The sequence below is a fragment of the Varanus komodoensis genome, unplaced genomic scaffold, assembly GCF_004798865.1.
Source record: "Varanus komodoensis strain SLA01 unplaced genomic scaffold, ASM479886v1 scaffold4, whole genome shotgun sequence".
Lineage (NCBI taxonomy): Eukaryota > Metazoa > Chordata > Lepidosauria > Squamata > Varanidae > Varanus > Varanus komodoensis.
This window is the reverse complement of record NW_025335941.1, coordinates 22,311,096-22,326,712: the sequence shown is the minus strand read 5'-3', so window position 1 is coordinate 22,326,712 and position 15,617 is coordinate 22,311,096. Positions and strand designations below refer to the sequence as shown.

General features: G+C 37.4%; 1 protein-coding gene across 1 annotated transcript in view; it reads right to left on the bottom strand.

The window, feature by feature from the left end:
• The window catches only part of ROBO2 (roundabout guidance receptor 2), a 453,522-nt gene extending 439,362 nt beyond the window's left edge, over positions 1-14,160 (bottom strand). Inside the window, exon 1 of the mRNA XM_044441757.1 lies at positions 14,136-14,160. Coding sequence (XP_044297692.1) covers positions 14,136-14,160 — 25 coding nt within the window. The remainder of the gene's footprint in view (positions 1-14,135) is intronic.
• Between the last annotated feature and the right edge of the window lie 1,457 nt (positions 14,161-15,617).

Sequence of the window (15,617 nt, the reverse complement as noted above, 5' to 3'; positions counted from 1 at the left end):
TTACATCTGTGAGCTTGCAAGAGGCCAGTGCTCATGCAGAGCTGTGCAGATAATGCTAAACCACAGCATGACGTTTTGTCTGAAAAGGCTCATTGTGTCAATTCTATTTAAAAAAAACATGTTTTATGATCTTTATCCTACTTCATCTCACAATTCTTCTCTGAAACAGTTCCCAGGTAGCTCATATGATTATACAGGTGTTGATCTTAAGTCAACACCTGAGGAGGATAACTCAAGGATAACTCACTCTTATTCCGCCAGTGGGTCATGTGATCTGTATGGACCATGTTTTCCTTTCCCATAATTCAAAGCTGTAGTCTAGTACTGCATTATATACAGATGTGTGTTTGTGAGCATGAGTGTGTGTGCACAGATAGGTAGCTCTGAAATTACTACAGTATTAAAACTAGCATTTAGCTATCTACTCTCACTATAGCAGAATGTGATGTCCACCACATTATACTGTAGTTTAAAAATATTACAACTCTACCAATTTTACATTCTTAGATAGGACAATAGAAAAATTACTTTACTGAAGCATTATACTCTCTGATCCATGAGATTAGATTACTGAAATTTCAAGTTAAAGAGGTTTTTCCCTGCCATTTTGAATGCTTCTTTCGGTTACTTTGTATTATTCATAGCATAACTGCCTTTATTTGACTGTTCAAAGGTAGTCTTGTGATATTTCCACTTTCTTTGTAGTGTAAAAATACCACTTTTATATATTTTCACATTTTTGACATTATTTTGCAATTTCTCCAATTGCTGCTATCTATTAAAAATGTAGTATCTCAGCCAGCCAAAATGTGTTCTTCCAAGTGAAGCTGATAACTCTGATCTTCAAAAGTCTTATCAAAAAAGGGATAAAATAGCCCTTTAATATGATTCTCTAAGTATTCAATGTTAAATGCATTTAGTGGGGCATAGGGTACATGTGTGTTTTGCTAGTGCTAGAAGAGAAATGGGTTTCTTTATATTTCATGTCACTTCCAACTTTCCATCTGGAAGTACTTTCACATTTAATGCTTATTAGATATTGTTTTCATTCATCTTTTTCTGCTCATGTATTTTAGTTCAGACTGCATTTATTTTCACAGTTCAGAGCTTATTCGCCCATGGTCAATAGTGTACACAATTATATTATATATATTTATAAAGAAAGTGACACCCTTTTTCCCCTAGGCATGCTATTGAGAAGGTTGTCAGGTGAATGCAGTAAACTTAAGTGATTCTATAAATAGAATTAAAATGGTGTGCTAAGTCTTAGCACCTATCACAAATACTTAAAAACTATGCTCCTGAAGTAAACTCAGTCTTGCCTACATTGTTCTTTTTAAATTTATTCTGAAATTTCATATACTTATTCTGACCAGACTTCTTTCTACTTAAGCCACCATAAGGTGATGCAGAGTTACAGCAAGCTCTTATTTATGCTATATTAGGTTATATAAAGTTCATAAGACTTACTTCCAGATAAGTATATATAGAGATCACATATCTATACATATTAGTGTGTATAAAGATATTATCTGCTGGTGTCACACATGCTTAAAAGGACAGCAGAGAGAACCAAACTTGCCTCCTTTTGAGTTCAGGAACATAGAAGTTGTCACCAGGAAAGCCTTTCCCATGTCTCTACTTAATGTGCCTCCATTGGTGGCAGGACCAGAAGACGTGGTACGTGTTAAGTTCATAAAACTAGACAAGCTTGTTCAGGACAATATGGTCTTTCAGGTCAACTGGTCTAAGGCTTTATAAGTCATATTACATTTTATATATAAATAAACAGGTAGCCAATTAAGCTGTTGAAAGCAGTAAAGCTGCTACAACAAAGAAGTCATGTGCTTCCTATAATATCTGCAACATTCCAGAGCTGTTGTAGCTTTCAAATACTTTCCAAAGCAGCCCCATGTAGAACATAATATAGTAGCCCAAAAGGCATGTAACTTAATTAGTTTATTTTTATATCAAACAATAACGGAAATTCTGAAAACTAAACCATGGGCCAGCTAAAGAGTGGGTCAGATCAGGCATCCCTAAGAACAGGTGCACTTGGTGCATTCTCATAAACTGTGTAAACATACTCCTCACTACTGGCAAAATATGGCTATTGAGGTTCAAGGACAATCCCAGGAATACATTCAGACTGAGTTCCTGACATTTCAAGCAGTGTGTGTCCATTCATCAAAGGATGAATCCATCCATATGAATCCATATTTCTTAATCTGTACTGTCTGAATCAACTTTCAGTTTGTTCCTCCTCATTCAAGGTCACTACCAACTTTAGGCACTTATTTAGAACTACAATGGCTTCCCTCAATCCTGACATATAAATGAGAGATAAAGTGTCCTCAGCATAAGGGTGGCACCAAAACACGACATTCCAGACAACCTCCCCAAGTGGTTTTATGTACATATTAATAACATGAGGGACAAGATAAAACCCCAAGAGACCACAGGCCAAAGGTCAAATATTAAACAAGGTCTCACCAGCATTACTGATATCAGTAGAATGAATAGGGACACACTCCACTGTCTAGTGCCGTTCATCCACCAATGCAATCAACTAGCCTGGTCTCCTAGCAGGGTCACCCAAGAATGGTTAAGCAGAGACAGCAGAATAAAATGCATGAGCAGAAGAGATTGGATAAATCTAATGGTGATGGGGGAAGTGAAACTTCTGAAGGACAGCTACTGGGCAGCAGCAGTAGCTGAAGACAACACTGTTGGAAGATCTTTCATAGATAATGGCAGTGACACTCAAGCTAAGCCTGGTTAGTACTATGCAGAAGAAGGCAATGATGAACCACTTCAGAGTTTCCTTACCTTGAAAAACTTATGATGAAACAATCCAAAATGGGAAAAAAGATAGTACCAGAAGACCCCCAGGTTCGAAAGCACTCTTGAGTGACACTCGAAAGAACTAGCTACTGGGGTAGAGCAAAGGATAACTGTGAATAGCACTATGGATAATGACACAATGAGATCAAAGGTGAGAAGATGATGATGAGAAGAAATATAGTGACCAACATGAACAGAAGTGAAACAAAAGTCTGACGCTGTACAACATATACAATTGAAACATGGAACATGAGAAGTATGAATCAAGACAAAATGGAAGATGTAAAGCAAGAAATGTAAAATCACAGTACTTAATATAAGCAAACTAAAGTGGACTGGAATGAATCATGCCCAGTCAGACAAGCGCTAAGTGTCTTACTCTGGAAATTAAAAACTCAGAAGAAATTGAATGCCTCTAATACTGAGGCAAGGTGAAGCTCAGGCAGTAAGGGGTTACAATGTAAAGTATGACAAATCATATCCATTAATATTCTTGGAAAACTTATCAACATAACTATCATTCAAATATACACTCCAAAAACAGATGATGATGATGATGATGAAATCAAAAACATATGCAGGTGTTCAAGAGGGAATTTAGAACACACCGAAATAAGACTTGCTAAGAATCACAGGTGACTGGAACACAAAAGTAAGAAACAAACCAGAATCAAATGTTTTGAGGGACAGAAACAAAGCAGGAGGCTTTGTGAACCAAATGCCCTGTCTATTGCAAACATACACTTCTAGCAACTGATCAGACAGCTCCATACATGGACATCATGCAATGGCCAATATAGAAATAAAATAGACAATGTAATTGGAAATAAGAGATTCTTGCTGTCAGAACAAGACCTATAGCAGACTCTGATAGTGCTTTTTGAACTCTTAATATAAAAATCAGAGCAAAGCTAAAAAAAGATTACTAACAGAAGCATAAGGCCAAAATACAACTTAAATAACTATCTTAAGGAAGTTAAAGTCCATATAAGTACAGATTTGTATTACTCAATTTAACTGACCATGAACCATAAGAACGTTGCACTGAAACCAAGAACACTATTATATATTCTAATATTATACATCCTAATATAAATGTAAATTCAAGAAGACACCCAGCCTTGAATTTACAAGTGCTGGGCAGGGCTAACAAGGACAGGATCTTCTGGAAAGCATTTATTCATAGGGTTGCCATAAGTTGGTGAAGACTTGACTATGCATAACAACAAAAAATATGTGATTGCATTTTATTTTTGCATATGTATTCCAGATTTTAAATTTTACATAAGATAGCATTTAAACAACGCCAAGCATAATTTAATTATTTTCCTTAACCATTTCATCTGGAATATTGTAGACAAAAATCAGCAAGGGCTTTTAAAGCATTTTTTTACTAAATACAAAAATAAGAGCATGCAATATTAGATGTCTTTAGGGAGAGGTGAACAAAAGTGATCAAATCATAAGTTTAGGGCTGAGCCTCCTGAAATAGGTCTGCTGACCTTAGTCAGGTGTGATGTCCCAAAGCAACTTCCACAAAGGGGACCTTGCCATTAAAGTTCACCCGACACTAGAGGGTTGATTTGTTGTCTGGCTAAGGGCATAACCTTACCCTGAAATGCACAAGCAAAGTCTTATCATCAGTAAAATGGTTAAAGAACTGACCAACTTTTACCCAGAGGGGCAGCTGATAACTCAATGCAGCCACATAGTAACGGGACATTTTGATTCCTAAGGTGGCCAATGGACACAGAAGTATGCCCATCAAATAAAAATGGCAACCTTCCTGTTTTACAGGAACATAGTGGAGTCTCACTGCCTTCCTCAACAACAGTTCAGAATGGCATGAATGAATGTGAGAGGTCTAGATTATGCAGCCTTCCATGACTATTTTATAATATGGTGTACAGCTACAGGGAACAGAATCACCAGTACCTAGAAAAGCTCAGTGTGCATAGTGTTGAACACCAGATCCTGAATGGTAAAGACCAGTTACTGCATTCTGAGTCCTAATGACTTGGCTACATCAATTAACTGATCTGAGAACTGCCCCAAATCTTTAATAAGAGATACATCCTGGGATCCCATTGTGGCATCTAGAGAACAGATGGATGAGCATAGTGTATCCAGTACTTTCCAAACACAGGAATGCCCTGGAGTCTCTGGCTTAGGATACCATGTGTCCTGTACCTTTGTTGGGTATGACAGCTTGCAAAGTTGATGGGACCTCAGTAATGGCTGACCAGGTGTTTATGGTGTTGGTATTGGAGGTATAAATTATGGGAAGCATTATTTGGGAAGTTTTAATTGTAGGGGGAACCAGGAAGTTTTCATCACTGTGCAGCAGGTTTTTTTTTTTTTACTTTTTATTAAACTAAAAAAAATACAATTTATATAGTAGCAATAAACATAATTAAACAATACATTAATATCAGTGCTACCTCCACCAGGACCAACAACACTAGTTAATGTAAGATCATTTATTCATTTAGGTTGCCCCACTTCCCTTCCAGAAGGGAACTGCATTGACTCTTGTGGTGGTTCACACCCCTTTTATTGAAACATATTCAATAAAAGGTCTCCAAATATTTTCAAATTGGTATTCACTTATCAAACCATTTTTCCATTTAAAAGCACATGTTAACTTATCATTAATAGCTATGTACCAGACTTCTTTATACCAGTCAACTATATGATATTCACCTTTTCTTTTCCATTTCTTTGTTATTATTAATCTTACTGCTATTAATAAATTCACCATCATTTCTTTAGAATTTTTCCCATCTGTTCTCTAATATTTAAATTCATTATTTTACCAATTTCTTTGAAGACCATTTCCCAAAACTCATTTATATATTTACACTTCCACCACCTATGGAAATATGTACCCCTTCCTGGTTGCATCTCCAACAAACATTGTAATATAATTTAATTTAACTGAAGTTAAATACCATTTCCAAACAAGTTTATAACTTTCTTTTTAATTCTTTATTGACATAAATTTTAAAATTCTCTTGTTGTTAGTCGCGAAGTCATGTCTGACCCATCGCACCCCATGGACAACATTCCTCCAGGACTTCCTGTCCTCCACCATCCCCCAGAGTCCACTTAAGCTCACACCAACTGCTTCAGTCACTCCATCCAGCCACCTCATTCTCTGCCGTCCCCTTCTTCTTTTGCCATCTATTGTTCCCAACATTACGCTCTTTTCCAGTGAGTCCTTCCTTCTCATTAGGTGGCCAAAGTATTTGAGTTTCATCTTCAGTATCTGGTCTTCTAAAGAGCAGTCACGGTTGATCTCCTCTAGGACTGACTGGTTTGATTGCCTTGCAGTCCAAGGGACTCACAGGAGTCTTCTCCAGCACCACAATTCAAAGGCTTCATTTTTTTGGCGATTAGCCGTCCATATGGTCCAACTTTCACAGCCATACATTGCAACTGGGAAAACCATAGCCTTGACCATACACACTTTTGTCGGCAGGGTGATGTCTTTGCTTTTCAGTATGCTATCTAGATTTGCCACAGCTTTCCTCCAAAGGAGCAAGTGTCTTTTAATTTCTTGGCTACAGTCCCCGTCTGTGGTGATCTTGCAGCCCAGGAAAATAAAATCTGTCACTGCCTTCATTTCTTCTCCATCTCTTTGCCAGGAAGTGAGAGGACCGGATGCCATGATCTTAGTTTTCTAAATGTTGAGTTTCAAGCAAACTTTTGTGCTCTCCTCCTTCATCCGTATCAAGAGGCTCTTTAGTTCCTCTTCACTTTCTGCCATTAGAGTGGTATCATCTGCATATCTGAGGTTGTTGATATTTCTCCCGGCAATCTTAATTCCAACTTAATTCCAATCTTGATTCATCTACCCCCACCTTTCTCATGATGTGCTCTGCATATAAATTAAATAGGCAGGATGACAGTATACACCTTGCCAAACTCCTTTCTCAATTTTGAACCAATCAGTGGTTCTGTGTTCAGTTCTCACTGTTGCTTCTTGACCTGCATATAGGATTCTCAAGAGACAAATAAGATGGTCTGGTACTCCCATCTCTTTAAGAACTTGCCACAATTTGTTGTGATCCACACAATTGAAGACTTTAACATAGTCAATGAAGCAGAAGTAGATGTTTTTCTGGAACTCCCTAGCTTTCTCCATGATCCGGCATATGTTGGCAATTTGATCTCTAGTTCCTCTGCCACTTTGAAATCCTGCCTGTGCTTCTGGTAGTTCTTGGTCCCCATACTGCTGGAGCCTAGCTTGTAGGATTTTGAACATAACTAGCATGTGAAATGGGTGCAATGGTGTGGTAGTTTGAACATTCTTTGGCATTGCTCTTCTTTGGAACTGGAATGTAAACTGACCTTTTCCAGTCCTGTGGCCACTGTTGAGTTTTCCAAATTTGCTGGCATATTGAGTGTAGCACTTTTACTGCATCATCTTTTAGGATTTTGAATAGCTCAGCTGGAATACTGTCACCTCCACTAGCTTTGTTGTTGCTCAGACTTTCTAAGGCCCACTTGACTGCACATTCCAGGATGTCTGGCTTGAGGTCAGTGACCACCCAACTGTGGTTAACAGGGACGTTAAGCTCTATCTTGTATAATTTTTCTGTGCAATCTTGCCACCTCTTCTTAATTTCTTCTGCCTCTGTTAGATCCCTGCCATTTTGGTCCTTTATCATGCCCATCTTTGCATGAAACGTTTCCTTCATATCTCCAATTTTCTTGAAGAGATCTTTGGTCCTCCCTATTCTATTGTTTTCTTCTATTTCTTTGCACTGTTCGTTTAAGAAGGCATTCTTATCTCTTCTAGCTGTTCTCTGGAATTCTGCATTCAATTGGGTGTATCTTTCCCTTCTTCCCTTGCCTTTTGCTTCCCTTCTCTCCTCAGCTATTTGTAAAGCTTCCTCAGACATCCATTTTGCTTTCTTACATTTCTTTTTCTTTGGGATGGTTTTAGTCGCTACCTCTTGTACAATGTTGTGAACTTCCATCCATAGTTCTTCAGGCTCTCTGTCTATCAGATCTAATTCCTTAAATCTATTTGTCACCTCTACTATATATTTGTCAGGGATATGATTTAGGTCATACCTGAGTGACCCAGTGCTTCTCCCTACTTTCTTCAACTTAAGCCTAAATTTTGCAATGAGAAGCTCATGATCTGAGCCACAGTCAGCTCCTGGTCTTGTTTTTACTGACTGCATAGAGCTTCTCCATCTTTGGCTGCAAAGCACATTGTCAATCTGATTTCTGTGTTGACCTCTGTACTAATGCCACAGAGAGAACAGAAACCAGAATCCAGGGCATTACTCCCAAAGCCCTTCATACTGAAGTGTTCAGTATTGAACTTGATAGTGGCTGGTTGCATCAGGGATGTGTCCCTGATTTGAGCCTCTGACACTAACATGATCACAACAGAGTCTTGCCTCAAGGCTAAGATAGTTATTGGAATGGAAACTGCAGCATTATTATAGTCATAAATATGATAAGAGCTTGTGATTACAGTCAGATCCCTACTCATACCTCTACCTTTTTTAATATTCATAGGTTCAGAAAAATGTATATATATTATTCTACTGTCCAACAGCCAAAGTTCTCTGGGCAATCAACAACAGTAGAGAAACTCTGGCCATTTTTCTTAGTTGTTTCAATAACAAAGACTGTGTCAAAATCTGAGCTAGACTATGAGGAGATTCCAGCATTGACAGCTAGCTAAACCATAGACAGTGCAAGGCTAGGAGAGGGATCATCCATAGCTTTCTTTGACACCAGTCTCCAGACAAAAGAGCATAGCTAATCTGATCAGTTCCTTAATGGTTTCCTTGATGAAAGCCTGGAAGCATACAGGAGACTATCTAATGCCCTTTTTGGAGGCAAAAAAACTTACAATGAATGTCTGTTGTTCAGAGACTGCTTTTGAAGCTGGGAAAATCTACCAGTTGGTGCTTCCCTTTTTTGGTGCCTTAGCCGTCTTTATGCATAAATATCCTGTACAAAGAAAGATACAAAAGTCTAAGGGAGATTGTTTTTTATTTTGTTTCTCAGCAACCCCACGGTATCCATGTATGAGCCACTAACTGAGGTCACATAATTGGTGATTGACAGCATGGCTCAAATAAGCCATGAAGGCATCTGACATGTGATAGACAAACTGGTCATGAAAAGAGGTACAGGGTGGCTGACTGCAATGGTTAACAAGATATCTACAAGTTCAAGTTCTTAGATGGTGTGGTACATTTTAGCCATTGTGAAAAGCTACCTTGCCCAGATTCATACGAAACAATAAACCTTATTTATTTATTTATTTATTTAGAAAATTTCTATGCCACCCCATTCGCCGAAGCTTTGGGGCGGCTCACATAGCAATTGCCCAGAAGCTTTAATATTCAAAAAGGAAGCCAGGACACATTACAAGCCAAACAAATAAATGTGAGGTGAACATACATACACACACTCTTTCAGAGACAACATCTGAGTGTACATTTGTTGGGGAGGAGACAAACTCCAGATCTTCTTCACACAGATGTGATCTTATTATGAATAACATCATTAAATGGCAGCAAAAGCTCAACCCAAGCATCTGTGAAATCTACTACAATCAGTTCATCTAGGTCAAACATCATCTACTGAAACAATCTTCACAGCATGGAGAACCTGAAATTCAAACATTGTCCCTGCTGTTGTCTTGAGTTGTGTGCCTAGCTTGGCTACAACACTTCTTGCGTCTCCCCTTTGGCCAGATTCCCTATTTCTTCCCCGTTACCTCATGGAGCTTCATTTAACAGCTGCTGAATCATCATCAAGCTGTTGGTACTGCAGGATGACTGAACATTGCTTTCAAAATATTTAGCAAGCATAATTGGGGTATGGGATTACACTGTTACATGTACAAGTGCTCTGAGACTACCAGCACTTTCTTGGCCAGACAAGATTTTCGCTGGCCTGCATTCTCTGCAGACCTCACATTTTAAAGTTCCAATTTCCAGTTCTAAAATCATAAAGGCAAACAAACAAGAAGTCCAAACAATCTTGCAACTCCAATCTCTTTGTCTGGTCTCTTTAATATCATCTCTTTATGAAGCTAAAAGTAAAGGGAGAAGTCCATTTTTATGCACCCCATTCTTTTTTTCTTGGTATTAAAGAGTATTAATAGGTTTAAGGTTAGGGTTAGGGAAAGAAAAGTTAAATCTGTGAGCTGATTTGATTAAAAAAAATACTTATGTGATCAGCTAAGGAATGTGAGCATGAGAGGAGGCACCACCCTTCTAGGGTGGTTTGATTTTACATGGAAGCCTGTGAACTAACATCTTAATTTAGCTAAACATGTGCATCTGACATAAGAGAAGATGCCAAAACCATCAAAATCAAAGTGTTGCATATGAAACTGGCAGTCCTGTTAACATGCCTATGTCTTCTACAATACCACTTGTGCATGTGTATCCATACATCATCATACTGTTAAAACACTTTAATTGGGTCTCCTGTTGAGTATATAAAGATATTACAAACAACAATTGTTGTATATACAGGACTGTACATAATATATAAAAGTTTACTGAAAAGAAATGCTTTGTTTGTGAAAATAAAACCACCCTACAATTTTTATTTCAGAAATGAGCAATACTTAATCTTTCATTTCTAATTTTATACGAAATGTCACAATTTGTTGATTGTATCTCTCTTTTGCAAAACAACTGTTTATTTTAAATTTTAAACCTTATACGCAGCTACTTATACACTGAATAGTGCCACTATTGTAAAGTGGGGCTACAGTCCTATACATTCAGCAGGACGTGTATACAATAAATAAGCATGTACAGGATTGCACTGTAAATGTATCAAGTACAATACCTCAGTAAATGAGATCAAGTACTCAGACAACATACACGCACCTGTCATACCTACCCAATCCATTTATATCTAGGATGTTGCCACTGCCAGACAACCGCATAGTAACTTCAAAAGCAAGAAAAAAGCTCTGAAAAAAAGGATAAAGCCACCAAAAGTTTTCATCTTTAGTACGCCGTGTTTCTTATCTTTTACTTTTTAAATGTTTAACTGGGATGTCTTCATTAGTAACTCCTCTGTGGAAAGTTAATCCCTTTTAGCTACTTAGAGCTTAGCACAGCTTCCATTCCCCATGCATGCCAATATGTTCCACAGATGATACAGTAGCTGCCAGTATATGATTTTTATTATTAAATCTATTTGTCTATAAATAAGTAGTGCAAAATTAGGTTTAAATGGAAGTTCAACCTCTTCAAAAACTTTACCAATTACCCAGAGTGAATCATAAAAGTATTTGGTTAGATACTAGATTAGCAGAAACATAGTTTGGATAAAATATTGTGCTGGTATTGTAACACATAAGGCACTAATATATGTCTAGTCAACTTCCAGAATAATAAGAGGCCAAGATTGGGAGGCCAAAAAGGCCATAGAGTCCACAAAACACAATTAGAACTGAAAATACACTGACCCAGAGAATTACAGAACAACAGAGTTGGAAATGGCCAAGAGGGCCCAACCCCCTGATCAATGCAGAAGTCCAAGTTAAACCATCCTTTTCAGATGGTTGTTCAGTTCATCTTGAATTCCTCTAGTACGGGAGAGCCCACATAGATAAATGATTCCATCATGGTACTGCTCTAACATCAGGAGGTTGTTTCTGATGTTTAGCCAGCACCTGGTTTCCTGTGACTTAAAACACTATTCCATGTTCTGCACTATGGAATGCTCAAAAAGAGATCCTGGCCTTCCTCTTTGTGACAGCCATTCAAGTACTTGTAGAGTGGTATCAAATCTCCTCTCAGTCTTCTCTTCTCTCAAACATGACCAGTGCTTTCAATAACTCCTCATATCTCTCTGGGACTTGGTTTCCAGTCCCAGATCATCCACTGAGTTCAATAAGATTTATTCCTAGGTAAGTATGTATTGGACTGAAGCATTGCAGGGCAATCCTATACATGTTTACTCAGAAAGTATTTCCCATTGAATTCAGTGGGACTTATTAGCAAATAAAAGTAACTATGTATATAGCCTAAAGCTGCTTGGGACTGCAGTGTCAACAAGGAATCAAGCATATTTTTTTTCCACCATAGCACCTCACCTTTAGGTTAATTTACCAACAAAACAAAACCCATTTATATATATTTACAGCTTGCCATGTGCTTGTCCTTTCTCTTTTTTCCTTTTATCAAACTCAAGCCAAACCCTTTTTGAAGTAATGTTATTGAAATTTAACAGATTGTGCAACTCTAAATAGCCTTCTACTTCGATAAAGAAGAGGCATCTTCCCATATAGACTTGAATCCAAAACCATCCCTCTGTCTCTTTCCCTAAAGCTTCTTGACTCTACCCTTACTGGGACATTCATTAACTATTGAAACTTGATTTCTACCCTATTCTTCCATATTAGTATACAAACTAGTAAAAAGAACCAGTGCTTTATGAAAGTTCAGCAAAACATTCTGTCTTTGCCGTTTGGCATAAAAGAAAGGCATAATTTCAAAAAAATGTAATATTAATCCCTATTGTTTGTATCCTAGTACTTTAAACAATGTGAGCCAAAAAAAGGGTCAAAATACTAACAAAAGTAATCATAATAAGCATTTCCTCCTGTACTCATTTTTTGGCCATTATGTTCTTCAGGAAAGGACCTGTTGTTTATGCCATGGCTTATAGTTTTCTACAGTTGGCAAGGAAAGGGAGACAGGCCTTCTTTGGAGTAGCACCCATCTTGTGGAATGAGCTCCACTCTGAAAGATGTCAGGACTCTATACCAGAAAATTTATTGATGTTTTTTGAAAAGATCTTCCTGTTTGGCTTTGTCTACCACTCACAAGCTGTCTTTCTATCAACAATTGGGTGTGTGTGTGTGTTTCATTTATTTTTTGTTTTGTTTCTTTTGAATCTTTTGTAAACAACTTTTGAATTTATGGCAAATGAAGGGTGGTATATAAATATTGCCAATGAATAAATAATTGTTTGTATGAAGTTATCAAGGCATACCAAATAGTAGTTCCCCAAAAGTTAGCCTGAACAAACTTGGGATTTGTTTTTGGGTTTGGGTTTGGGTTTGTTTTGATTTGTTTTTTTTGGTCACTCTCTCTAAGAAGCTCAATGCCAGTTGCCGGTACAGATGATGGAATAAGACATCCAGGTTTTGATAACATAACAGCCTATCATGGGTACAGCAATCCCTCCGGAAACCCTTGAGTTGTCAGGGTGGCTCTTTCTCCTCCTTTTTCTGCAGGAAAAGGCCCCAATCTGTAAATACAAAACCCAGCATACCTTGTCACCTGTGATGGGTTGTATTGACAGAGAAACCCAATCACTATTTAAGTCTGACTTGGTATAAAAATTACTGCCATAATCTTTCCAAGGTTATATGAGATGCACTTTGGTGCCAAAATGCAGTAAAAAATATAGATGTAAGTAGACTTACGCAGCCAGCTCCCCACATGAATCACTGGGGTAGAAGTTTGGCAGGTCTTGTGTCAAAATGATTGGGTAACTGGAAATAATGTCCTCAGCACAAATAGGATGTGCCAAATAAAGGGGCTCATTACTTACAAGTTTTCAGTGATCATTGTGTGTTATGCATATTTATCTACATAAACTGTGATTTGTGCATGGCTATCTGACAAGGTATGCTTCTATGAAAATTCAACACCAATAGAAAGATACCAGTTAGTCAAAATACAAGCTCCAGCTTGAAATGGGAAAATAGCCTATTAACTTAGTTACAACTCATAGATTCAGAATATTGGGGGGGGGGGGGGGAAAACTCTACTCTTTTGTAAGCCAGCTAACAGGTGAATCTAATAAAGAATGCAATCTATTTCCAGAAAAAAAAATGCTTTTGTCTGTTGGCTTTTTGTTTTGAAAAAGTGATGACCAGGGAAGCAACAGAGTGCCCAGCATTAACTCCTGGGACAGTACACTATCTTCCTTCTAACATTAATCCTAATCCTGAATGTTGCACTAATCTGAAGCAGTGTCTCTACTATACCTTGAATCCCCCCTCAAAAAAATTAAATCACTGCAGCATTAAGTTTGCTGCTACTAAGAAATGATAAATGGCTGTACTTCTTTGCATTTTAATGAACATTTGAGCTTCACCAAAGTAGAATACAAAGATCTAAGTATCTTTAATCATCTATTTTAATAATAAAACAAATTAAATTGGAATTGAATTGGTAGCTTGCTTTAAACACCTTTAGCATTATTTCTAATGTGTGCAGAACAGATCGTCAATACAGACAAAATAAGCTTTTCTTCATGGACCTGCCAATGACCTTCACCCTGACCTGAAGAGAGCATCTTCCTCAATAATAAGCAATAGTTTCAGTGCCAGCTTGGTCCTAAGAGAATGTCAATTATGCCAAGTTTGCGAAAACAGATGTATGATGATTTTTGCAATATAGACTACTTTACACTAGGGATGAAGCTAAACCCATTCATCTCAATTTACTTAGGACCTAAGGCTTAATTTGAACTGTGCCCTTCAAGGTGAAAGGCCAGTTCTTAATCCAATCATCTCCCCATGTGCATTATTTGTAATAAACACAAGCCTCTCTCTTCTGCATACAAAATATTTTCTCCTTATAAAGCATAGATTTTTTCCTGTTATGAAGCTAGACTTCACAGCAATAATTTATATTGTAAAATAAAGGTTATATCTACTGTTTTTTTTATGCAATAAGAATAGGCTATCATTGGAATAGCAACTCCTAATCAATATTATGCATGATGACAATTGACTAAAATTCCTCAAGACAGGCATCTACAGCTTGTTTACAAATAGTTTAATAATAATTGGCTTCACTGGATTAAAAAAGCTTAGAGGTTTATAGAGTCTCATGGATTCACAAGCAGAAATGCAATATAAAATGCTCAAGGGTAAGGCTATCTGAATGAAAGAGAAGGATTAACGCAGGATTAGACGATTACGAAGATGCTTTTCCTGCAAACTTCAAAATAATTCTGAGAAACTTGAACATTCAAGGGAAAAGAAATAAATAACACTGGAACAGCTTCAGTCCAAGAGCAATAGCATATCTTCCCATTCAGTTATCTATTTAGGGCTGACTACTTAAATTGCAAAATAATTTGTATTTTACTAGAGAAAGTAAGTATGCAATGCATGAAGGAATAGGTCAGAATATTACCTATCCCACCAAGCACATCTCCCAGTCTTAATAGAGCCAGTTCTTCACACAGAGGTTCTTTCAGGGTAACAAGTGATTTGCCATGGTTCTCATCCTTGTGGACAAAAATTATGTGCTGATTTGATCTGAGTAGGAAAAATAGGGCTGAGTAACAGCTGCCATATTTGCCATTACCAAAGGTGTTGAGTCCCCACTGTGTTACCACTGGATCCTTCATAAATTTTGGAACCAACACTAGAACAGGACTATATTTATGATGCAAAATTAGGGACAGTGACTGAAGATTATAATCTACTGCAGGTGTACTTACTTTGTGGAATACTTTCCAAAGGGTTAGTCTTAGTTTATTGATGTAATAACAAATCTTGTGACACCTTAAAAAACTAACAAATATATTAGTCTGGTAGTATTTCCCCTACCATTGTCCACAAAAGTTTATGCCAAAATAAAATTCTTTGTCCTTAAACTGACGAGACTCTTGTTCGTTTTACCTTGAACTAAGCTTTCTAAGAAGCATGCTTCAAAGTCTCTTTACTCCATCATATGGGTGCTAATGGTGCATCAGCCACTCTCCTTGTGTAAAACTTATGCCTACATGATTAATTACAA